The 25337-nt window shown below is 37.8% G+C and overlaps 1 protein-coding gene across 7 annotated transcripts in view; it reads right to left on the bottom strand.

The window, feature by feature from the left end:
- AGTPBP1 (ATP/GTP binding carboxypeptidase 1) overlaps positions 1-25337 on the bottom strand; it is a 202615-nt gene that overhangs the window by 139592 nt on the left and 37686 nt on the right. For all 7 annotated transcript variants that reach the window (XM_032164426.1, XM_032164425.1, XM_032164424.2 and 4 more), the window contains one exon: positions 8399-8523. In XM_032164426.1, coding sequence (XP_032020317.1) covers positions 8399-8523 — 125 coding nt within the window. The remainder of the gene's footprint in view (positions 1-8398; positions 8524-25337) is intronic.

The raw sequence follows: 25337 nt of genomic DNA on the forward strand, positions 1-25337 counted from the left end.
TTATTATTCCACATACTTACCAAATCTTATTTTACCCTGCCTCCCCCTCTATTTCCCTCTTTTCTCAGTGAAGCTCCTCTAACAAGTACTCTATATTCCTTGTGATTATTTCATTTGCCACTCACATTATAACATACTGCAATCTTCCATCTAATCCTACCACTTGAAAAATGCTTTTGCTGTGATCAATAATTTGTTAATAATCCAATCAAAAAGAACTTTAACTAACCTTCCTAACACTTAGCACTGCTGACTACTGCATCTTCCTTTGGTTTCTTTAAATATAATCCTTCCCAGTTATTATAATGCTGTATTCCTTCCTCAACAGCTTCAATTATCAGAATGTTAGATTTAGATTTACAGACAAGAACTTAAAAGATGCTACTATAATAAATGACATTAAAGTCAAGAAGTACACAATGAATGAAAAGATGGGGAAACACAGCAGAGAAATAGAAACTACAAAAGCAAAAGAACCAAGTGCATACATGAGAATAAAAAAATAACATCTGAAAGAAATTATCAGATAGCTAACTGGAAGGATGCATAGGAAAGAGGCAGTGAAACTGACAACAGAACAATAGAAATTATCCAACCCAAATTGGACAACAGAGAATTAAACTTAAAAGATATAAGCCTCAACAATAGCTGAAAAATATCAAAAATCTAATATATGTATAATTATACTTCCACAAGACAAATAGAGAAAATAAGGGAGAAAAAAAAATTGAGCAACCAAAAATGTCCCAAATTTGACTAAAGATATAAATTTACAGAAATCAAAAATCTCAGTGAATTCCAAGCAGGATAACTATGAAGAAAACTACAGCCAGTCAAACTTGCAAAGCAAAATCAAAACAAACAAACAAAAAAACCCTGAAATCAGCTAGAAAAAAAATCACACATAACATTCAGGAAAATGAAGATTCAAATGACAACAGAGTTCTCATTTGAAATTATGGAGGTCATAAAATGGTGGAAACACAATTTTAAGCACACTTTAAAATGCTAAAAGACGAAGACGACGATGAAACTGCCAACCCAGAATTCCATATCCAGTAAAAATATCCTTCAAAAATGGTGAAATAAATTCACTGTCAGATTAAGAAGAAAAAAAAATCTTCCACAGCCAACCTGAACTACTGGAAATGACAAAATTCTGTAGGCTAAAGAGAAATGGCACCAAATCAAACTCACATCATTAGAAAAGAATAAAGAGTTTCCAAAATGGTAAATATCTCTACAAATGTAAAAGCTACCTTTTTTCTTCTTAATATCTTTAAAATATACATGACTGCTAAAGCAAACATTGTGTTGTAATGTATATAGATGTAGATACATATGACAACTACAGCTAGTAGAACAGTAGAAAAAATTTTCTACAGAACAGTAGAAAAAATTTAAGATTCTAAATTTACATGAAGTAACAATAGTAATTCTAAGCAAACTGTGAAAAGTTAATGACATTTAGTACAGTCTTCAAAGAAATTACTTCTTAAAAATGAAAAGAGGTATAACTAAAAAGCCAATAGGTAAATTAAAACGGAATTCTAAAAAAATGTTCAAATAATCCAAAATAGGGTAGGACAGGAAGGAATAAAAAACATAAAAGACAAACAGAAAATAAAATCGTAGACCTAAATCCAATCAACAACTACATTAAATGTTAACAGACCAAATGCTCAAATTAAACACTCAGACTGTCAAACTGGATAAGTGTTTTTTTAAAAAAGATCGAACTATATGCTGTCTACAGAAATCATACTTTGGATTCAATGACACAAAAAGGCTGGGAGTAAAAGAATAGAAAAGAATATATCATGCAAACAACAACCATAGGAAAGGTTGAAGGGTTATACTAATATCAGACAAAATAAACTTCAGACGAAGAACACTGCCAGAGATAAAGAGAAACTTTCCATAATGATAAAGGGGTAAATCATCCGGAAGACATAAAAATCATGTGAATGCACTTGATTATCTTCACAAGACCCTCTTATAGCCCTATCTAAATGTGCACAGTTCCCAGGACACAAACCTCAGCTTTCTCACTCTACATCTCCTTCTAAGAAAACTTAATTCCACCCCCATTACTTTTAACTATCAATCTGTTGGCTCTTAATCCTGCTCTTCATTCAGAACTTCTTCATAAAGCATAAGATTGTGTAAGCAATAATTACAACACTGTATTGTTGGGATTCTAATATGTATAAACATAACATGTAAATCAATAACAGCATAAGGAATGAGAAGGAAATGAAGTTATATGGGAAGTTTTGATATTGAGTGGAATTAAGTACACTGCAGTACACTGTAAAAAGATGCACATTTTAATCCCTACAGGAACCACTAAGAAAAGAACTACAATTTCTTAAAGTTAGATAACACAAAAGCAGTGAAAGAATGAGGAGAATGTAAAAGACATGGAACAAAACAAACAGCAAAACGGCAGATGTAAATCCAATCATATTAATAAATGCATTAAATTGGAAGCAGTAAAACACTCAGACTAGTTAAGAAGAGAGATCCAACAATATGCTATCTTCAAGAAACACGCTTTAGATTCGAAGGTACAAACAAGTTCAAAGTAAAAGGAATGAAAAAAGGTACGATATGCAATGAGTAATCATTAGGCAGCTGGAGTGGCGATATTATCATTAGACAAAATGAACTTTAAGTCTAGAACTATTATGAGACAAAAAGCAGTATTTCACAATGATGAAGAGGCAAACTACCAGGAAAATGAAACAACTGTAAATGTACACACAGCTAAGAACAGGGCCTCAAAATACATTAACCAAAACCTGCCAAAATTAAAAAGATAAATATACAATTTAATAATATTTTAACACCTAACTCTTAATAATTAACAGAGCACCTAGATAGAAAATCAACAGTGTATAAGAGATTTGAACAACACTATCAACTAACCTGACCTAACTGATATGTATAGAACACTTCACCCAACAACAGCAGAATATACATTCTTTTCAAGTACACATGGAACATTCTTCAGGAGAAACCATAAACTATGTCATAAAACAAGTCTCAAGCAATTCCAAGGATTGAAATCATTCAAAGTATATTCTCCAGCCACAAGAGAATTAAATTAGAAATCAACAGAAGGAATTTTAGGAATTCCTGAAATATTGGGAAATTAAACAACACACTTCTTAAAAAACCTATGGGTCAAATAAAAAAATCACAAAGAAAATTAGAACAAATTGTCAACCAAATTAAACAAAAATACAATATCTCAAAATTTGTATAATGTGGCTAAGGCAGTGTTTACAGAAAAATCTATGGCTTTGAATGCCTCCAGTAGAAATAAAGGTCTCAAAATAAATAATCTAGGCTTCCACTGTAAGAAAATGGCCACCGGGCACGGTGGCTCACACCTGTAATCCCAGCCCTTTGAGAGGCCGAGGCGGGTGGATCACCTGAGGTCAGGAGTTCGTGACCGGCCTGGCCAACATGGTGAAACGCTGTCTCTACTAAAAATACAAAAAATTAGCCGGGTTTGGTGGCAGACACCTGTAATTCCAGCTACTCGGGGGGCTGAGGCAGAAGAATCACTTGAACCCAGGAGGCAGAGGTTGCCGTGAGCCCAGATCGTACCACTGCACTCCAGCCTGGGCAACAAGAATGAAACTCTGTCTCAAAATGTAAAAAAATAAAAAGGCAAAAAAAGAGCAAATTAAACTCAAAACAAGCAGAAGGAAGAAAGCAATAAATAAAAGAAGGAAATCAATGAAACAAAACAGAGAAAATCAATTAAACCAGAAGTTGGTTCTTTAAAAATATCAACAAAATTGACAAACTTTTAGCTAGGTTAGGGTTTCTTAACCTCAGCACTCTTGACATTTTGGGACAGATAATTCTTTCTTGTGGGGGGCTGATCTATGTATCACAGAATGTTCAGCAACATCTCTGACTTCTATCCAACAGATTCTAGTAAGCCCCACTAAAAAAAGTTTACAACTAAAAATGTCACCAAACATTGCCAACATCCCTGGGGGAAAAAGTGGGGTGAACACAATCACTCCTGGTTGAGAACTAATGAGCTGACAGACCAAGAAAAAAGAGAGGACACAATCAAACTCAGGAATGAAAGACACAACATCACTCCCTACTCTATGGAAACTAAAAGGATTATAAGGAAAGATTAGCAACAACCATGGGCCAACAAATTAACCATTTGCACGAAAATGGACAATATAAATGTTTCTAGGGAAAAAGCTAAGGGGAAATTGCAAGTAACCATGTTCACTGTACATAAGTAGTTAGCGAGAGGCAAATTATGGAAATTTATAAGTTAATTGTGTGAGGGTCGGGCGCGGTGGCTCACGCTTGTAATCCCAGCACTTTGGGAGGCCGAGGCGGGCGGATCACGAGGTCAGGAGATCGAGACCACGGTGAAACCCCGTCTCTACTAAAAATACAAAAAAAATTAGCCGGGCATGGTGGCGGGCGCCTGTTGTCCCAGCTACTCGGAGAGGCTGAGGCAGGAGAATGGCGTGAACCCGGGAGGCGGAGCTTGCAGTGAGCCGAGATTGTGCCACTGCACTCCAGCCTGGGCGACAGAGCGAGACTCCGTCTCAAAAAAAAAAAAAAGTTAATTGTGTGAATAAAATGTGTTGTAGGGGTTGGTTTTTTATATTATTTAAATATGTAAGTAGTATATGCTTGTTACAACAATTTAAAAGTGTTTGAAACAAAATTAGCTTATCTTATTCTCCTCCATTCCTATTCCATCAGTATAGCTACTGCTAACAATTTGATATGTATCCTTCCTTTTATTTTTTTGGCCTGGCTCATACAAATATTACATACAAATATAATGGTTTATTTTGTACAAAAATGAGACTATACACATTTACAGTCATATGAACTAAAGAAACTTGCTGTATGTAATATACTAAATTTAAGCCTCCAAGAGAGTGCACATAGTTACACATATGAACTGTATGTTTCAACTATAATTTTTTTTTTCAGTGTCTACAATAAAGTTTATAGGAACTCAGCCATGCCTGTTTCTTTATGTATCATCTATGGCTGTTCTTGTGCTACACGGCAGAGACTGTATGGCCCACAAAGCCTAAAATACGTCTTATCTGGCCCTTCCCAGAAAACGCTAGCCATTCCTTGCTCTAGAGCAGTAGCTCTCAATTTTAGAACCATCTGGAAAGCTTTAACAATAAGATTTAATTGGTTTGGTGTGAGCCTGGTGTGGGGGTTACAAGAGTCCCCATCATAAATAATGTATTATTCATAATAGCTGCATAATATGACTATAAATTTCCAGTTTGGCTATATCAAAAATTATTCACACATTCTCTCAATGATAAACATTTAGGTTGTTTCTTGATCTTTGATGTAACAAATAATGCCACAATGAATATCTCTATACTCTCTAACTAGCATTTTTATTTCAGTTAAAATATATTTCTTGGCCGGGCACAGTGGCTCACGCCAGTAATCCCAGCACTTTGGGAGGCCAAGGCAGGCGGATCACCTGAGGTCAAGAGTTCAAGACCAGCCTTGCCAACATGGTGAAATTCCATCTCTACTAAAAATATAAAAAATTAGCCAGATGTTGTGGCATATGCCTGTAATCCCAGCTACTTGGGGGGCTGAGACAGAAGAATGGCTTGAACCCGGGAGGTGGAGGTTGCAGTGAGTCAAGATTGCACCACTGCACTCCAGCCCGGGCAACAGAGTGAGAGAGACTCTGTCTCAAAAAAGTAAAATAAATTATATATATATATATTTCTTAAAGTAAAAATCAAATACCAGGTGCTGGGTCAAATACCAGGTGCAATTTGTTTTAGTACACGTTGCCAGATTATTTTCTCCAAGTTTGTAATAATTACTACACCTCCAACAGTGTATGAGAGTACCCTCTCCTCGTGCCTTCAACAGCACCAGACATTGTCATTCTAATTTCTGTCAATCTGACCAGTGAAAGATATTTTTGTTGTTTTCATTAGCAGTTCCTGAACTGTAAGGGAGTAAAGAAAATTTTTGTATATTTCTTGGTTGTTTGCATTTCTTCTTTCAACTATAAATTTCCAAACTTTCTCTCCCAAATGGGTAGCTAACTGGATTATCCTATAAAGGATGGGACAGTCTTTCACTACCAACTTATACTGTGTTGGTTGGCTAACCCTAGGCACTATAAACAGTCACTATATTACACACCCCAAGGGAATATCTGATAGTGGCATGGTTAAGAGTATTTTCAGTGGTGGGAAGAGGGTCATTCTCTGATAGTGGTAGGGTCAGGAGTATTTTCAGTGGTGGGAAGAGGGTCATTCTCTGATAGTGGTATGGTTAGGAGTATTTTCAGTGGTAATGCTGGAGTAGGGGCTTCTAGGTTGTGACACAAAGAAGAGTCTACAGTGGTAGGAGCAATGGACAAAAGTGTTGATAGGTCTGAAGGATTCATTTTCTTTTGTTTTTGTTGGATTTTTTGTTTGCTTGGTTTTTTTGAGGAGGAGGTATTCCATATGACAATGCAGTGAATATACCTGGCACATTTAATTTTGTACTGATACAATGAACATCCTTGTTCATTAGTTGCCTTAGTTAATAAGTATAATATTTCCAGAGCCTGGAATCCAATACAGTGGCTTTAATTCAAAGGTACAGGTATTTTAAACTATGTGAGAAACAATGGGGTGGTGTCAACTATCCCCCAAATGCATGGATTACATGGGAGGAAGTTATCAAAATAAATATAAGGGTCTATGACCAAGAAGAAAGGTTAATAGATTCCGAGCTCTTGAAACAGTCAATGCCTGCCAAACATCTTATTAGAATGACCTAAGCCTCCAGAATAGTGAAATTTTAAAAAATTAAATCAAGATTATAATTATTGGACCTTACTTCTAACAGAAATACCTTTTATGTGCACTGTCAAATATTAAAGTAGCTGCTGGTTTTCTCTTATTCAAATCATGCACAGTTTTTATTTAGTCTTATCAAAGTCCTTTTTACTATCTATTAAGATAATTATATGGATTTTATTTGATCTGTTCAGATATTGTTATACTGATATATTTCCTGATATTAAACCATCTTGCATTCCTGAAATGTGTTTTTGTTTTTTTTTGTTTTTTTTTTTTTTTTGAGATGGAGTCTTGCTCTGTCGCCCACACTGGAGGGCAGTGGCACGTTCTCGGCTCACTGCAACCTCCGCCTCCCGGGTTCACACCATTCTCCCGCCTCAGCCTCCCAACTAGCTGGGACTACAGGTGCCCCCCCAGCACACCCAACTAACTTTTTGTATTTTTAGTAGAGACGGGGTTTCACTGTGTTAGCCAGGATGGTCTCAATCTCCTGACCTTGTGATCCACCCACCTCGGCCTCCCAAAGTGCTGGGATTACAGGCGTGAGCCACCGCACCTGGCAAAATGTGTTCTTTAACACTGATATTCATATTTCCATGTATAGACTTAACTCCCTAATGTTTTATTTGAGCCTTTTCACATTATGTTCCTAAGTACAAAGTCAATACTATTTGCGTACTCTGTCAGGGTTTTGATATCAATTTAGTACTATTACCATCATAAAATATAAAAATAATGTCTAATTACAGATGACATTTACAGAACATTTTAAACATTCTTTTTACATGCTTCTCATGTAAATCTCCTGACAACCCCATGATATTTTTTACCTCTACTTCGGAGATGGTACAGCTATTATACATCCTAGAAATTCAATTAACTTCCCTAAGGTACCCAACCACTAAATGGTAGAGCTTGAATTTCAAAGTGAGGACCACATAATAACCAATATTCTATGCTACTTGATATCTTTTTGCCAAAAATCTGTATCAAGTAGCACTGGAATTCGGTACTGTTTGTAAACTGGAGGGTGGCAATCATATATAAGTAAAATTGTAATTATTATTAGAAACAATGCTTTGAAGATCAATTTCCTCCAAGGTTATTCAGTTCTCTACTCGAGTTAATCTGAGAAAGTTCGATTTTTTTTTTTTTTTTTTTTTTGAGACGGAGTCTCACTCTGTCACCCAGGCTGGTCTCAGCTCACTGCAACCTCCACCTCCCAGGTTCTAGCGATTCTCCTGCCTCAGCCTCCTGAGTAGCTGGGACTATAGGCGCATGCCACCACACCTGGCTAATTTTTTGTATTTTTTAGTAGAGATGGGGTTTCACCATATTGGCCAGGCTGGTCTCGAACTACTGATTTCATGATCTGCCCACCCTGGCCTCCCAAAGTGCTGAGATTACAGGTGTGAGCCACTTCGCCCAGACTGAAAGTTCAATTTTTGTGGAAAATCGTCCATTCATTAGAAGTTTGAACATTTTTAGCATCCACTTTTAAAGAATTAAAAAAGCATTTCAAAAACAAAGAAGAGATCAATGTTTACCTTGACTCTGAACCAGATGAAGAATTTTTGATGTAACATATCGGGCAGTGTCTGATTCTGAAGGTTCAGCATTGATCTTCTCCAGCTGAGCCAGGAGTCCCACGATCCTAGAATTATTGGTAAGGCTAAAAAGAACGTAGGATGTTAGGGCACATTCTAAATCAATGGTGTAAATTCAATACTATAACGATCACTGTTTAAAAAACAATTCTACTCTTTTAAAAACAGTAAGCATTTACACGTCACACTTCGTTACTCTGTTCTATAGCTTAATATTGTTAAAATTCTACTGACTTAAGAGAGAAACACGTTCTATTTCAGAAAACCACAAATCCCTTCAACTCTGTTCAGTAATCTTACATCACAGCTGGAAAGTTCACCTTTCCACTCTCAAAGACTTTTTACACTTACTCTGCTCTCCTCAAAACTCTGATAATCCTTCTTCCTGTCCAACTCTATTCTCAGTTAGTGCCCTGCTTCATAACTGGTATAAATCTAGCAAGAATACACTCACTTTCCTGTCACCAGATCCTTAAGCCTACCTATCCTCCACCTATGTTCTTTCTTCCCCGTTCCTATTTATCATACAAATATTTGTACATAGGCTGGGCACAGTGGCTCACACCTGTAAACCCAACTCTTTGGGAGGCCAAGACACGTGGATCACTTGAGGTCAGTTTGAGACCAGCCTGGCCAACATGGTGAAACCCCATCTTTACTAAAAACACAAAAAAATTAGCCAGGCGTGTGGCGCATGCCTGTAATCCCAGCTACTTGGGAGGCTGAGACAGGAGAATTGCTTGAACCCAGGAGGTGGAGGTTGCAGTGAGCTGAGATCACGTCATTGCACTTCAGCCTGGGCGACAGAACGAGACTTCATCTCAAAAAAAAAAAAAAAAATGGTACATATGGTACTGATCTAGGTGTTGTCAATATAGTGTAAACAAAACAAGCAAAAACTCCTGCCCCGCATAGAGTGTACATTCTTATGGTGAGAAACAAGTCAAGTAAGTAAACATGTACATTTTATATGTCAGGTGATGGGAGGTACTATGGAGAAAAAGCACATTGGGGGAATAAAAAGTACAGGGGGAGAAAGACAATTTTAGACAGCATGGTCAGAGAAGACCACTGAGAAGGTACCATTTAAGAACAGGCCTGAAAGAAGTTAAGTGAGTAAGCCGTGCAGATACTGGAAAAAAGAGCTGTCCTGAAAAATGGAGGCACAAGCTCCAAGATCCCTGGGCAGGAGCAAACCTGCCATGTTCTCTGAACAATGAGGTGGCCAGTGTGGATGAAGGAGACAGTGAGGAACAAGGTGAGAGTTGGGGGTAGGCATGGGAGATAACAGAGAAAAATAGCAGATTGCTTAGAGGCTTGTAAGCCATTTTAAGGACTTTGGCTTTTACAATGAGTGGGATGGGAAATTTCTGAGCAAAAGAGTTACATGTTCTCACTTTTAACGGGCTCTATTTGGCTGGTACATTGAGACTGAAAGAACAATCCACTTGTACACTTGCTCCCAGCCCCTTTCATTCTCAAAGTACTTGCTTTCTCTTTCAGTTATACTTTCTCTGATCCCTCATCTTCCCCCTTCAATTAATCGGACTCGTAGGCACACAAGTATGATCTGGGAGCTCCTACCAGCTGTTTCTCTGATATTCCTCCAAACAGAAGTATGTACTGCTCTCTCCATTTCCCCACATATTGTTCACTTTTCAAGCCACCAGGTTGCCTTCTGCACTCTGAGATCTCCCAAAAGCCTTCTATGGTCACTTCTAACCCCAACATATTCACATCTCTGCACCATACAAACCAGTTATCTCCTCTTTTTTTAACACACTTTCTTCTTTGGGATTCAATGAGTCTATACTTGCCTGATTTTCCTCCTCTTGCCCCTTCTTTGAGATCCTCTCTGACACACCTCTAGACAGACATCTCCCCCAACAGCTCTGTCTCAGCCCACTTCTCTTCACTCACTACACTTTTGCCTTGAGTGATCCCATCTAATCCCACAGTTGTAATTATTATCTGTATGCTGCTTGGCTCCTACGTTCAACAGCAGCCTCAACCTCTGATAGCTTCACCAACCTAATGAGCCCAATGTAAAACTTCTGTTCCTCCTCTCAACCTAGTCCTCTTCCAATCTTAACCTTTACAAATTCACATGAATTCAGTTGAAGGCTCAACATAAATATCTAGACTCCCTTTTCCACACTGCAACCCAATACAAGCTCTATCTCTAAAACATCTCAGATCCATTCACTTCTGTCCATATCTACTATATGACTACCCACATCCAAGCAATCATCATCTCTCACAGCCTCGTGACTAGGCTGCTTCCCTTCTTGGTGCCCAATAATCCATTTCCACACAGTAATTTTTTTTAACTTTTATTTTGAAGTAATTATAGATTCACAGGAAGTTGCAAAAATAGTAGACTGGTGCTTTGTAACCTTCACTCAGTTTTCCCAATGGTTACATTTCACATTAACTATAGGACAATATCAAAACCAGGAAAACCGACACAGTTGCTACTTTCCTGTGAGAGCCTCATGGTCGGCCTGTACTGGCCCTTGGGTGCTCAGGGGCCCCTTGTTTTATCTGGTTCTTAAATGTTTGTTACCACAGAAAATAAAACTTAGCTTAAAAAAAAAAAAAATGCTAAGGTACCTGAGACCCTTTCAGCAAATGTGCAAGGCCAAAGACAATTTTCATAAAAATACTAACACATTATTTACCTTTGACACTGTGTGGACATTTGCACCGATGGTCCAAAGGCAACGATGGGTAAAGAGTTGGCATTGCAGCAAAATGAAGGTAGGGACACCAAACTGTTCTAATAGTCAGTGCATTTTTCACCACCATGAATTTGTAGTTTAAAGAGAATGCCAGCTTTATCCATGAGTGTACATCATCTTAATATTGTGTGTGCATAAAAACATTTCTGCTGCACATTGAAATACGATAGTTATCTTGGGAGAAAATAAATGCAACTGTCTGAATGACAAGCTAAACTAGCCACTTTTTTCCACAGAACATCATTTTTACTTCAAATAAACAATGGACATTATTCAGACTGGGATATTTCGCCAGACATTTTCTTTCTTTTTCTTTTTTCTTTTTTTTGAGACAAGAGTCTCGCTCTGTTGCCCAGGCTGGAGTGCAGTGGCGCAATCTCAGCTCACTGAAACCTCTGCCTCCCAGATTCAAGCGATTCTCCTGACTCAGCCTCCTGAGTAGCTGGGATTACAGGCATGAGCCATTACACCCAGCTAATTTTTGTATTTTTAGTAGAGAAAGGGTTTCACCACATTGGCCAGGCTGGTCTCGAACTTGTGACCTCAAGTGATCTGCCTGCCTTGGCCTCCCAAAGTGCTGGCATTACAGGCATGAGCCACCACACCTGGCCTTTGCCAGACATTCTCTTTCCGTGGAGATAAGCAAAGTGAGCCTGTCACTTCAAAGGAAACAACTAATAGATTTGCTGCTGATGATAAAATTTGAGCTTTCAAGCAAAAATTGGAATTTTGGAAAACACTGATCTACCATAATGACCTTGACAGTGTCTCAATATTTAAAGAATTTTCTCATAAAATCAATGGTGATATTAACAAATATAATTTTTTAATATTGTGTAAAAAATGTGTCAACCCGGTTGGGCGCAGTGGCTCATGCCTGTAATTCCAGCACTTTGGGAGGCCAAGGTGGGCAGATCGCTTGAGGTTGAGAGTTTAAGACCAGCCTAGTTAACACAGTGAAACCCCATCTCTACTAAAAATACCAAAATTAGCCAGGCGTAGTGGCGCACTTCTGTAATCCCAGCTACTTGGGAGGCTGAGGCAGGCGAATTGCTTGAACCTGGGAGGTAAAGGCTGTAGTGAGCCAAGATTGTGCCACTGGACTCCAGACTGGGTGACAGAGTAAGACTCTGTCTCAAAAAAAAAAAAAAGTATCAATCAACATTTACAAGATTTGCATAATTAAATCAGTACTTTCCGAATGACCAATGCATGGTGTTACAAAATCAGACGTGGGTAAAAGAACTATTTTAAGTGTAAGATAGACCAAAGGATTTTAATGTAACAGAGTACAAAAGTTCACTAATATGGTTTCAGATTCTACATTGTAACCAACCTATAAGACATTGCCACTTATCAAGCTTTAGTGTAATATCAAGGAATATCTATTTCAATTTGAATCTCACCTAATATGGTTTTATTTCCAAAGCACATTTTCATTTAAAACTGTTTGTTCTACATTCTAACTATGACTTTCGCTTTGATCACATTTTTACTGTTTTTCTCCAAATAGTGAACACACGATTTTATTTTCCTCCACCATAAATCAAAGGACAACAATCTAAAAAGGCTACTAAAGTACTTCTTCCTTTACTATATATTTCTGTGTGAACCTAGATATGTCTTCTTTGTATCCTTCAACAATACAACACACACAAAAAATATGTACGTGTATATATATTTACATATAACACGTAAACTCAGAAGCAGATAAGAGAATCTGTTTTCTATTAAGCCAGACATTAATAAGATCTGTAAAAATGTAATAAAATATGCCACTCTTCCTACCAAATCTATTTTGTTTAGGAAAGCATATTTATTTTTAATGCAAAAACATTTTATGTTATGTACTGGGTTTATTATTTTTTAAATGAATTGATAAATATTTGTAATATGATAAATTATGGGTCTTAATTTGTTATATGATAAATACCAACAGATAAAATAATCTGCATGAACAGAAGTTTTTTGGAGTATCATCAACTTATAATAGAAAAAGGTTCCAAAGCCAAAAAGTTTGAGAACTGCTCTTTTAGGCTTATCTTGTACGTTTAGTGATCTTGATCTGGTTTTTTTTTGGTGAGAAATGATACGTAAGTCACCACAATCTGTATACTAGAGAGCAAACATATCTTTTTAAAAATTTCCGTAACCCAGATTTGAGAGAAATTTGTACTCACAGAAACCAACATTCTAAAATTTAATAACTGACCATTTTGTTTTTCGTTATTTTTCTTTTAAAAGGTCATCTGTTATTTTTTTTAGCAGTTAATAAAACATCTATTCAAAAAATTCAACATACAATTCACAAACATACAAAACACAGTGAATAGAACACAGGTCCTAAAATTAAGAGCTTGCTTTGCCAGTAACCCTGACTAGTTAAAAAATTAATTACGCCAATTAAAATAAATTTACCACTACAAAAAAAAAACTTGCATCTTAGTGATTCCTTTGTGAGAATCATCCTTTTCCAAATGATAGATGGATAGATGGGTAAATTTTTTAAAGGCAAATAAATGGAAATAAACAGTTAAATAAATTTATTTTTATTTTTATCTATGGAATGAAAATGGAAAAAAATTATATTCTAAACCACTTCCCAACTCAGCTCTAAAATTTGTAAGACTGCTGGTTGACACTCATGTTAAGGGTCAGAGGGTGAACACCAGAGGGCAGCTCTACCATTTGACTACATTTTGGCTTTGGAAAATCTGAGGGCGGTGGGAGGCAAATGAAAGAAACAAAGCTATACATAAGCAATTTCAGATACTACACTGCAAAGCAGAGGAATGTTAAATAAAGACACTTAGAGGAGGAAATGTATCTTCCCCACCTAACCCTCTTTTTTTTTTTTTTTTTTTGAGACAGAGTCTCGCTCTGTAACCCAGGCTGGAGTGCAGTGGCACGATTTCGGCTCACTGCAAGCTCCGCCTCCTGGGTTCACGCCATTCTCCGGCCTCAGCCTCCTGAGCACCTGGGACTACAGGCGCCCGCAACCACGCCCAGCTCATTTTTTTGTATTTTTATTAAAGATGGGGTTTCACTGTGTTAGCCAGGATGGTCTCGATCTCCTGACCTCGTGATCTACCCACTTCGGCCTCCCAAAGTGCTGGGATTACACACCTAACCCTATTTTTAGATGTATCAAAATAAGGCTGAGACCAGCTTTGAGAGGTTCCATTTGTAATTGTCAGTGTTATATATGTAACAGTGAGAAAATTACAGAATTGAAAAAAATGATCAATGTGAAACACATCAAATCAAGTTAACTTCAAATGCATATATTTTTAAATAATTTCATTTATTTATTTATTTTTAAGAGACAGGGTCTCACTATACGCTGCCCAGGATGATCAAACTTCTGGGATCAAGCGATCCTCCCACATGAGCCTCCCAAAAAGTTGAAACCATCGGCACATGCCACCACACCCAGCCCAAATAAATATTTTAAGGGCATTATCACTCAAATATTTGTTTCACTGTATTGGTCTCATGCTGCTTTTGATTCTTTGAGTTTATATTCAATCTTGGAGCTATTTTCCTAAAAATATAAATTTTCTTGAATATGGCAAAAGTCCCAATGATATGCAGATATTGTCTTTGCAACAAATAATTTCCTAAGGGCAAGGGATATAAAACCTATATTCACATTATAAATAAATTACACTATCTTTTTCACCTTAAAATGTAACTCAAATGCAGGTAATAAAGACTGTAAATACGGTAAAAATAAATACGGTAAAAAAAAAAAAGCAGCAAAAAAAAATCCATAAAAATATACGAAAGTCTTAGAATTACACAGGATGCATGGTAGTAAAACAATTTCAAACAATATGGCTTTATTTTCAAAATGCACCTTATCTTTCAGAAATTTCTGCTCAATAATAACTATTATTCTGGCTTTAATCACATTTTTACTGTTTCTCTCCAAATACTAAACACATAACTGTTTTCTTCTACTTTATGTGGAATGGATTTTTTTTTTACCATAATACAAATTAAAACTGAACAAATTTTCAAGTAGTACACTCATTCATCATTAAATCACTTAAAATAATCCATTACATAACATTTTTATAAATGGTATCTGTATTTTACCAAAAAAGAAAAAAAATTAGAGAGAAGAGCGGCAGTGTTTTACATTACTACAAATCTCTTCTAATGTCTGGCTCAGTAGAAGACAGAGTCTCATACCTACTTCTGCATTCAATCTGTTACAGTATCACACATCATGAGGCCTCTGGAAAACAGCACTTTATACTCATGAGAAAATGAGCATGAATAAAGCAAATCATCTCTCAGTACTACTATGAAAATGGTTGTGACCGCATCCCTCTAAGGTCCACAGCTAACACCTTGAGAACTTCTGGGCTAGGTTATACTGCCAAAATGAACAACTCCACAATCCCCTTGGCTTATTCAACACAATGAAAGTGTAATTCCTGCTCACATTACGTGTACAGTGCAAGTCAGCAGGAGACTCTACTCATTTAACGACCTAGGCTGCCAGAGATGTTTTCATGTTCGCAACACCAAGAGGAAAAAAAAGAGAGAAAGATGTGGCAAATGGTGCACTAGCTCCTAAAGCTCTCACCTGGAAATGACAAACATCACTTCAGCTCATTTCACTGGCTACAGCAAGTCACACAGCCACAGATTAACCTCAAAGAAAATACAATACAACCCTGCCAGGTACCCAAAAGAAGAACTAAAATATATGTGACCAGCCCTTGTGACAACCACACTAGGCATAGCCATGTATCCAAGTCCTGGCAAGTGAAATGTATAGTCAGATGAGATGTGAGCTACTTTGCAAGTTTTGCTTTTAAGAATAAGAGCTGCATCCTTTCTGCATTCCCACTGGCTATGATACGGTGACAACAAGAGAAAATGCCTTGGACCCAGAGATAGAAGTCACATATTCAGGAAAAGCAGAGCCATTCTGCCACCCTTGAACAACCACCTCTAGGTTATAAAATAGAAATAAGCTTGAATATTTAGCCATTGTATTCTGAGGTATCTATTACATCAGCTTAGCCTATATCTAAACTAATAAATTGCTATATATATTAAGCACACTATACTTTTTTTTTTCTTTTTTGAGACAGGGTCTTGTTCTGTCACCCAGGCTGGAGTGCAGTGGCAGGATCTCGGCTCACTGCAACCTCCACCTCCTGGGTTCAAGGGATTCTTGTGCCTCAGCCTCCAGAGTAGCTGGGATTACAGGCATGTGCCACCACACCAGGCTAAGTTTTGTATTAGAGACGGGGTTTCACTATGTTGGCCAGGCTGGTCTTGAACTCTTGGCCTCAAGTGATCCACCCACCTTGGCCTCCCAAAGTGCTGGGATTACAGGCATGAGCCACCACACCTGGCCTTTTTATTTTATTTTATTTTTTATTTTTATTTTTATTTTTATTTTTGAGATGGAGTCTTGCTCTGTCACCCATGCTGGAGGGCAGTGGTGCAATCTCGGCTCACTGCAACCTCCGCCTCCCTGGTTCAAGTGATTCTTCTGCCTCAGCCTCCCGAATAGCTGGGATTACAGGCACCCGCCACCATGCCCAGCTAATTTTTGTATTTTTAGTAGAGACAGGGTTTCATCATGTTAGCCAGGCTGCTCTTAAACTCCTGACCTCAGGTAATCCACCCGCCTCGGCCTGCCAAAGTGCTGGGATTACAGGCATGAGCCACTGCACCTGTCCAACTTTTTATCTGAACTAAAGTATATGTTTATAAAGAATTAAATCAGTTACTATATTGTAGGAGTGATCAAACAGTCCACATCAGGAACACCATGAACAGAAGACAATGTAAAACACCGTAACAGAGGACAAAAACAGACTCTGACAGATTGCTTTATAAACAGGGAAAACAACCCTCTCCAAGCCCCCATAACCACTATTCCACTCTCTATTTCTATGAGATCAACTCAGATGTACTATCTTTTACCTATCTTTACCAACAGGTCAACTAGGAAAGGAAAAAATGTGAATTCCTTTTTGGGAACTAATTCACCTGTTTCCAAAGGTTAGTGTCTGCTTTCATTACTATATTCAAGGTATTCTCAAACGTCTGTTTTTATTTCCTCTTTGACTCAGGTTGTTCAAGAGAGTTCTAAATTCAAGGTGAACAGGCTTTGTTGTTAAAAGCAGCCTGATTCTTTTTGCCCCATATAATCTTATCTTTTTACCTAGCTATCCAAAAGACTATCTTTAAGGTCCAAAACTTTTGTAGAATATGTTCTGCTATCTAGCGTATGTCCTACTTTGCTCAGTTTTCTCTGACACAGCCTGTGTGTTTTAAGTCATCATTCTTCCTTCTCCCTCTCCGCACTCAACCAAAAGTTTTCTGGATACATTTCTAAAAACATACCTTTTAAGTAATACATTCTATTCCACTGTTTCCATTCCTTCCTTGGAAATTACAGTTACAAGTATATTGGATTTCTTTTGCCAGTCTTTCACATCTAACCTTTCATCTCTAATCCCTTTAATCATTTGTTTACATCCATTAAATTGTGTTCACTTTCTCCATTATTATTCTTCGTGTGTTTTACTGTGCTTTTACAGTATCCATCTACTTTCGTACTGCTGCTAATTTAATTGTCCTTTCTGTGATACCTTCTCTTCTGTTTTAAGTATTGCCAGTTCACATTTCATCTCTTCCTGCTGACTCACAATATCATCTCTCAATTTATCTGTTTCTGTTTTATGATCTTCACAGAGGTAACTGCATCAACAGTTTTTTTTTTTTTTTTTTAATTTGTAGTGAAATATTTCATGAGAATTTTCATCTGCTTCCTAAAAATCTTATTTCTGGTAACAACTCTCTGTCTCTTTTTTTTTTTTTTAAACAGTACCTTTTAATTACTCATTGAATGAGCTGAATTTTCCTTGACTGGTAACTTGTATAAGCTCCTATAAAAAGATGGGAAGTGAAGGAAGACCAGGGTAGCATTTCAAATTAATTAGGTCTCACAACTGAATGGCTCTCTCCTTTGCTGCCACAGAGACAGACTACTTTGGATACACGCTATCGGTTTACATAATTGTTGAATAGCCTGCCTGATCTGCTGCTCTGGACCAACCCCATCCATGAAATATTGTTTTCCCATCTCTGCACAACCCAGTTACAGTGAGTTGTCAAATTGTTGCAAAACAATTTAGGGTCCATCCTAAACCTTCAACAAGTATATTTTTGCTGGAGCTTTCTGAGATCTGCTATTCTGAGCCCTCTGTTCCCTATGTGTACTTATCTTCACTTCCTCCCAAGTGGCTTCTGCCCAATGTCTCAGTTGCATTTGGCAGCCTTTACATGTATTGCTGAGTCTGCAGCTAATGTTTCCTAATCTTGCCAATAACTGAATTTTCAAAGAATGAGGCTGTTTAGTCTTCCTAGTTTTTTGAGGATTTTAAATAATTTCCAGGAAGAGATGGGGAAGACAGAATTATTGAATGATGTTCAAACTGGAAGTTTAGATATACAATTTTTAAAGGCCTCCTGGCTCTTGTGAAGTGAACGGATTACATAAAGGAATCAAGAGTAGAGGCAGAGAAGTAAGTAAGGAGACTATTACAGTGGTCTTAGAAAGGGATGATAAAAGCCTGGTCAAGGTAGCAACAATGGGCATGGAGAAATACACAGACAAGTGATTTACTTTTAGTGATAGATACAAAACACAGTATTCACTGGTAGGCTGGATGAAGACTGCTAAATGAAAAGATTGTCAAGGATGACTCCCAGATTTATGGCTTGCACTTGTGCATGGTTAGAATGTCATTTCACCGAGTCAGAGTAACACTAGAGGATGCAAAGATTTGCAAAGGCTCAATTTGGGGGAACATATAATGTGGGAGATGACTATGAAACTTCCAGGTGGCAATACTTAATAGGCATGGAGATACAGAGGGATTGGTCTCCACTAGAGATGACATCTAAATCAACAGGAGTCAAATGAGATTGTCTAAGGACGCTCGCTGTATAGGTTAAAAGGAGAAAAAGTTTAGGACTGAGTCCTGAGGACTATTTAGAGGTCCTACAGAGGAAAAAGTGCCATAAGTAGGTTTAGAAGCAGTGGCCAATGAAGTGGGAAGAAAAACAAGAGACAATGGTACCGCAGACACCAACTGAAATACGTTTCAAATAGGAGGGACAACATCTAAAAGAAATGTTAATTGCTGCTTAGAAGTTAAATAAGACAGAAGCAAAAATAAAATAAATCCACTAAGTTACCACCTGAAAACTAAAGGTGGCCTTGGGCTTCTATATCCTATCAACATGGAAAGACAGGAAATATATGAGGTAAACCAAGTACTTGCCCTAGCTTACAGCCTTGACAGTTTCAGGCAATGTAAGAAGGCAGAACCCAGACGGCCCAACAGACTTCTTTAGTTGAGGAGGTAAAGGTAAGAGTCCAGGGAAACCATCATGGCTAGAATTCCAAGGAGAGACAACCACAGGAGAGAGAGCAGCACAGAGAAAACTCCAGAGATCTGCAGAAAGTCTCCCTCAAATATACAGCTGAATACAGATCAGCGCAGGAGTGTGAGGAAACTACCCAAGACTAGGAAAAAAAATCATCAAAGGATTCAAAGTAATACTGCTAGGTAATCACAGGACAGGGAATTGTGTCTGATCCCACCAATCAAAATTTTAAAATTTCATAATTAGCAGAGCACTGGATAGAGTACACACAAGGGTCTAACCTCAGTAGTAAGGAATAATTTAGTCAGACAGACTGAGAATAGCTCCAGTCCTATCTAACAAACATTAAAAGAAAGACTCAAAAGATCCACACTTTTTTGAAGTAACTTAACTGCATCCCAGAACAAGGCTCAAGAATATTTAAGGAATACAAAAATGTCCAGGACAGCAGAAGGTAAAAATCACCAATCAAAAGTTACCAGGCATGCACAGAAAAAGATAAGTACAATCTATAATGGGAACAATCAAAATGAACAAAGAATAGACACAAACATTATAATTAATAAACAAGGATATTAAAATAGGTGTTGTAACTATATTACATGTGTGCCAAACTAGTCACTTAAAAAATATTTAAAAAGGCTGGGCACGGTGGCTCACGCCTGTAATCCCAGCACTTTGGGAGGCCAAGGCAGGCAGATCACGAGGTCAGGAGATTGAGACCATCCTGGGTAACACGGTGAAACCCCGTCTCCACTAAAAATACAAAAAATTCTCTGGGCGTGGTGGTGGGTGCCTGTAGTCCCAGCTACTCTGGAGGCTGAGGCAGGAGAATGGCGTGAACCCGGGAGACAGAGCTTGCAGTGAGCAGAGATTGCGCCATTGCACTCCAGCCTGGGCAACAGAGCGAGACTCCGCCTCAAAAATAAAAAAAAAAAATTTAAAAAGTCCCAACTACAATGTCAGAGATGAAATATACTTTGTATGAGATAAACAGCAAATTTTATGTGTCAGAAAAAAAAGATGGGTGAACTTGAGGATACAGCAATAAAAAGTATCCAAAATAAAAGAGAGAGAAAAAAGAATTAAGAGAAAAAATTTGATAGGACAGTGATCTGTGGACCAACTTCAAGGAAAGACATATACATTTCATTGAAGATTCCTGAAGGACAAGACAGAAAAGAACAGAAATATGTAATAAAATTATGGCCAAAATTTATCCAGTTTTGGTGAGCTACATACCCAAGAAGCTCAATAAACTAAAGGCACAAGAAACATTAAAAAAAAAAAAAAAAATCCTACATCAAGGGACATCATAATCAAACCTTCCAAAATCAGTGATTTTTAAAAGAAAATGGGAAAAAAGCAGCCAAATAACAAAAGACAGGTTATACACAGAAGAACAAAGGTAAGTATGACAACAGAATTATCTTCAGGAAAAAAAGCAAGCAGCCAGGAAGCCAGGAGGGGTAGCTCACACCTGTAATCCCAGCACTTTGGGAGGCTGAGGCAAGAGGGCAGCTTCAAACCAGCAGTTCCAGACTAGCCTGGGCAACATAGCGAGACCCTATCTCTGTTCTTTAAAAAAGAAAAAAAGAAGTAGAAAATGAGTGATAAGACAATGATACTATATATTATTTAAATTTATCTAAAAGATAATTAACTATTTAAACTAAAAGTAGTGTGCTGGGTCTATAACATGTAACGGTAAGCGTATGACAAACAGCACAAAGGTTAGGGAGAGGGGAAATGGAAGGGTTTTGTTGTTGTTGTTGTTGTTGTTGTTTTTTGAGATGGGAGTCTCGCTCTGTCGCCCAGGCTGGAGTGCAGTGGCGCGATCTTGACTCACTGCAAGCTCTGCCTCGTGGGTTCATGCCATTGTCCTGCCTCAGCCTCCGGAGTAGCTGGGACTACAGGTGCCTGCCACTGCACCCGGCTAATTTTTTGTATTTTTAGTAGAGACGGGGTTTCACCGTGTTAGCCAGGATGGTCTCAATCTCCTGACCTCGTGATCCGCCCGCCTCAGCCTCCCAAAGTGCTGGGATTGCAGGCATGAGCCACCGCGCCCGGCCTATCGAAGGTTTTTATGCTATGCAGGAAGTGATGTATCATTAAAAAATAAACTATGATAAGTATACTAGATGTATAGTATTAACCCTATAAAAACCACTAAAACAAAATGGAGTTCTAGCTAATAAGGTGCTAAGCCAACGAGAAGATGAAATAGAAACAGGAAGAAATACTCATTAATCTAAGAGAAAGAAGAAAAGGAGGAAGAAGAGAATAAAAAATGAGACATATAGAAAATAAATAGGCCAGGCACAGTGGCTCACGCCTGTAATCCCAGCACTTTGGGAGCCGAGGCAGGTAGATCACAATGTCAGGAGTTCAAGACTAGCCTGGCCAAGATGGTGAAACCCTGTCTCTACTAAAAATACAAAAAAACTAGCTGGGCGTCATGGCAGGCACCTGTAATCCCAGCTACTCATGAAGCTGAGGCAGAGGATTGCTTGAACCCAGGAAGAGAGGTGGCAGTGAGCCAAGATCGCACCACTGCACTCCAGCCTGGGCCACATGGCGAGACTCTGTCTCCAAAAAAAAGAGAAAATAAATAGTAAGATGATATTTTTAAACATGTTAAATATAGAGGATCTAGGGCCAGGCGTGGTGGCTCACGCCTGTAATCCCAGCACTTTGGGAGGCTGAAGCGGGCGGATCAGGAGGTCAGGAGATCGAGACCATCCTGGCTAACACAGTGAAACCCCATGTCTACTAAAAATACACAAAAAAAAAAAAAAAAAAAAAAAATCAGCTGGGCGTGGAGGCAGTCGCCTGTAATCCCAGCTACTCAGGAGGCTGAGGCAGGAGAATGGCGTGAACCCGGGAGGCAGAGCTTGCAGTGAGCCGAGATCACACCACTGCATTCCAGCCTGGGCGACAGAGCAAGACTCCATCTCAAAATAAATAAATAAATAAATAAATAGGATCTAAAATCCTCAGTTAAAAGACAGAGAAGGACAGACTGTATATTAAAAAAAAAAAGCAGACACAATACATGTTGCCTACAGGAAATGCACTTTAAAGATAGAAATAGGCTAAAAGTAAGAGAATAGAAAAAATACATCGTGCTGACACTAATCAAGTCAACTACGGAACTAAACTAAAATCAGTAAAAACCTTTAGAAACCCCTCAAATATTTGGAAAGTAAATAACAAGCTTCTAAATAACCTATGGATCAAAGAAAAATCAAAAGGGAAATCGGAAGGTATTTAGAACTGAATGAAAATACAACATATCGGAATTAGCAGGATATCACCAAAGCAGTATTTAGGGGGAAATTTACAGCAATAAATGTCCACAGTAGAACAGAAATGTCTCAAGCCAACGACCTTAGCTTTCAATGTAAAAAATAAGAAAAAAAGAGCACATGAAACTCAAAAATAAGCACAAGTCAGGAAATAATAAAAATCAAAACAGAAATCAAAGAAACATGCAAAACCATAAGAAAATCAATGAAACCAAAAGCTTGTTCTTTGAGAGTATCAGTAGAATTGATAAACTTCCAACCAGGCTGATCGAGAAAAAAGACAAAACACTAATTCCCAATATTAGGAATGGAAAAGTAACATCACTATAAATGCTAGACAGTAAAAACATAAAAGAATACTTCAACAACTTTATGCCTATAAATTGGACAACATAGAAGAAATGAACAAATGCCTTGAAAGACATTAGTTTCCTAATACTTTCATAGGAAAGTATTTGTTTCCTACTGCTGCTGTAACCAATTACCACTAACCTCACTGCTTGAAAACAACATGAACTTATTATTGTATTACAGGCTAGAGATCAGAAATCCAAAACCAGTTTCACTGGGCTAAAATCAAGGTGTAAGAAGAAATGGTTTTTAGCATATTCTCACTCATAAGTGGCAGTTGAACAATAAGAAGACATGGATACAGGGAGGGGAACATCACACACTGGGGCCTGTTGGGGGGGTGGGGGTTAGGAGAAGGATAACATTCGAAGAAATACCTAATGTAGGTGATGGGTTGATGGGTGTAACAAACCACCATGGCACGTGTATACTTATGTAACAAAACTGCACATTCTGTACATGTAACCGAGAACTCAAAGTATAATAAAAATAATAATTTTTTAAAAAGAAGAAGAAATGGTTTTTCTAGAGGCTCTGAGGGAGAATCCATTTCCTTGCCTTTTCTAGTTTCGAGAGGTCACCTGTATTCCTTGGCTCATTGCCTCTTTTTTACATCACCCTAACCTTTTGCTTCCATCATCACATCTCCTACTACTGACTCTGATCCTCTTACCTTCCCCTTAATAAAGACCCTTATGATTACACTGGGCCCACACAGATAATCTAGGATCATCTCTCTACATCAAGATGCTCAATTTATTTATATCTACAAAGTCCCTTTTACCAAGTAATGTAACACATTCACCGGTTCCAGGGATTAAGGCATGGACATCTCCTAAGGGACCATTATTCAGCCTACCATAGACACAAATTACCAAAACTCACTTAATAAGAAATAGAAAAACCTGAATAGTGCTATCTATATCTAATAAAGAAAGTGAATTTATACTTTATTGTTTTTTGTTTTGTTTGTTTTTTGAGACAGAGTCTCACTCTTTCACTGAGGCTGGAGTCCAGTGGCACTGTCGGCTCACTGCAACCTCTGTCTCCTGGGTTCAAGCAATTCTCCTGCCTCAGCCTCTCGAGTAGCTGGGATTACAGGCGTCCACCACCACAGCCGGCTAGTTTTTATATTTTTAGTAGAGACGAGGTTTCACTATGTTAGCCAGGCTGGTCTTGAACTCCTGATCTCAGGTGATCTGCCCACCTCGGCCTCCCAAAGTGCTGGGATTACAGGCGTGAGCCACCATGCCCGGCCATGAATTTATACTTTAAGAACTTGCCACAAAGAAAATTCCAAGACAAGGTGCCTTAACTGACGAATATTACCAAACATACAAAGAAATAATACCAATTATATACAAACTCTTCCAAAAAAACTGAAAAGGAGGAAATACTTCCTGATTCCAAAATTCTATGTGGCTAGTACCTAATACCAAAACCAGATAAAAACATTACAATATGCTTCATGAACATACATGCAGAAGTTCTAAACAACCCTTTAGCAAATCAAATCCAACAATATATGAAAAGAATAATAACAATATATCATGACCAAGTAAGATCAATCACAGGAATGCAAAGTTGGTTTAATATTTGAACATCATTCAATATAATCCACCTATTAATAAACTAAAAGAGAAAAACTTTGCAACCATCTCAACAGACAGAAAAAGTATTTCACAAAATCAAACATTCATACTGGATAAGAAATTCTCAGCATACTAGAATATAAGAGAATTTTTTCAACCTGATAAAAAGCATTTACAGAAACGCACAGTTAACAAAATGTTTAAAGGTAAAATGCTTTTCTCCTATGATCAGAAAACAAGATAAGGATACCCACTGTCACCATTTTTTTAGTGATACCTTCTAAATGAGTTCATCCTTCAATGTCATTCAGCTGCTCAATAAAAGTTATCCAGGGTAAAGACTTTGTCTCTTGGATGTGATGGAAAAATTTAAAGCGAGGTAAAGACATCTCAGATATCGGCAAGAACGTGTAATAAAGGACAACAGATTCTATACTAATAAAAGAGGGGGAGGAAG

This window comes from Hylobates moloch, unplaced genomic scaffold, assembly GCF_009828535.3.
Source record: "Hylobates moloch isolate HMO894 unplaced genomic scaffold, HMol_V3 SCAFFOLD_10, whole genome shotgun sequence".
Lineage (NCBI taxonomy): Eukaryota > Metazoa > Chordata > Mammalia > Primates > Hylobatidae > Hylobates > Hylobates moloch.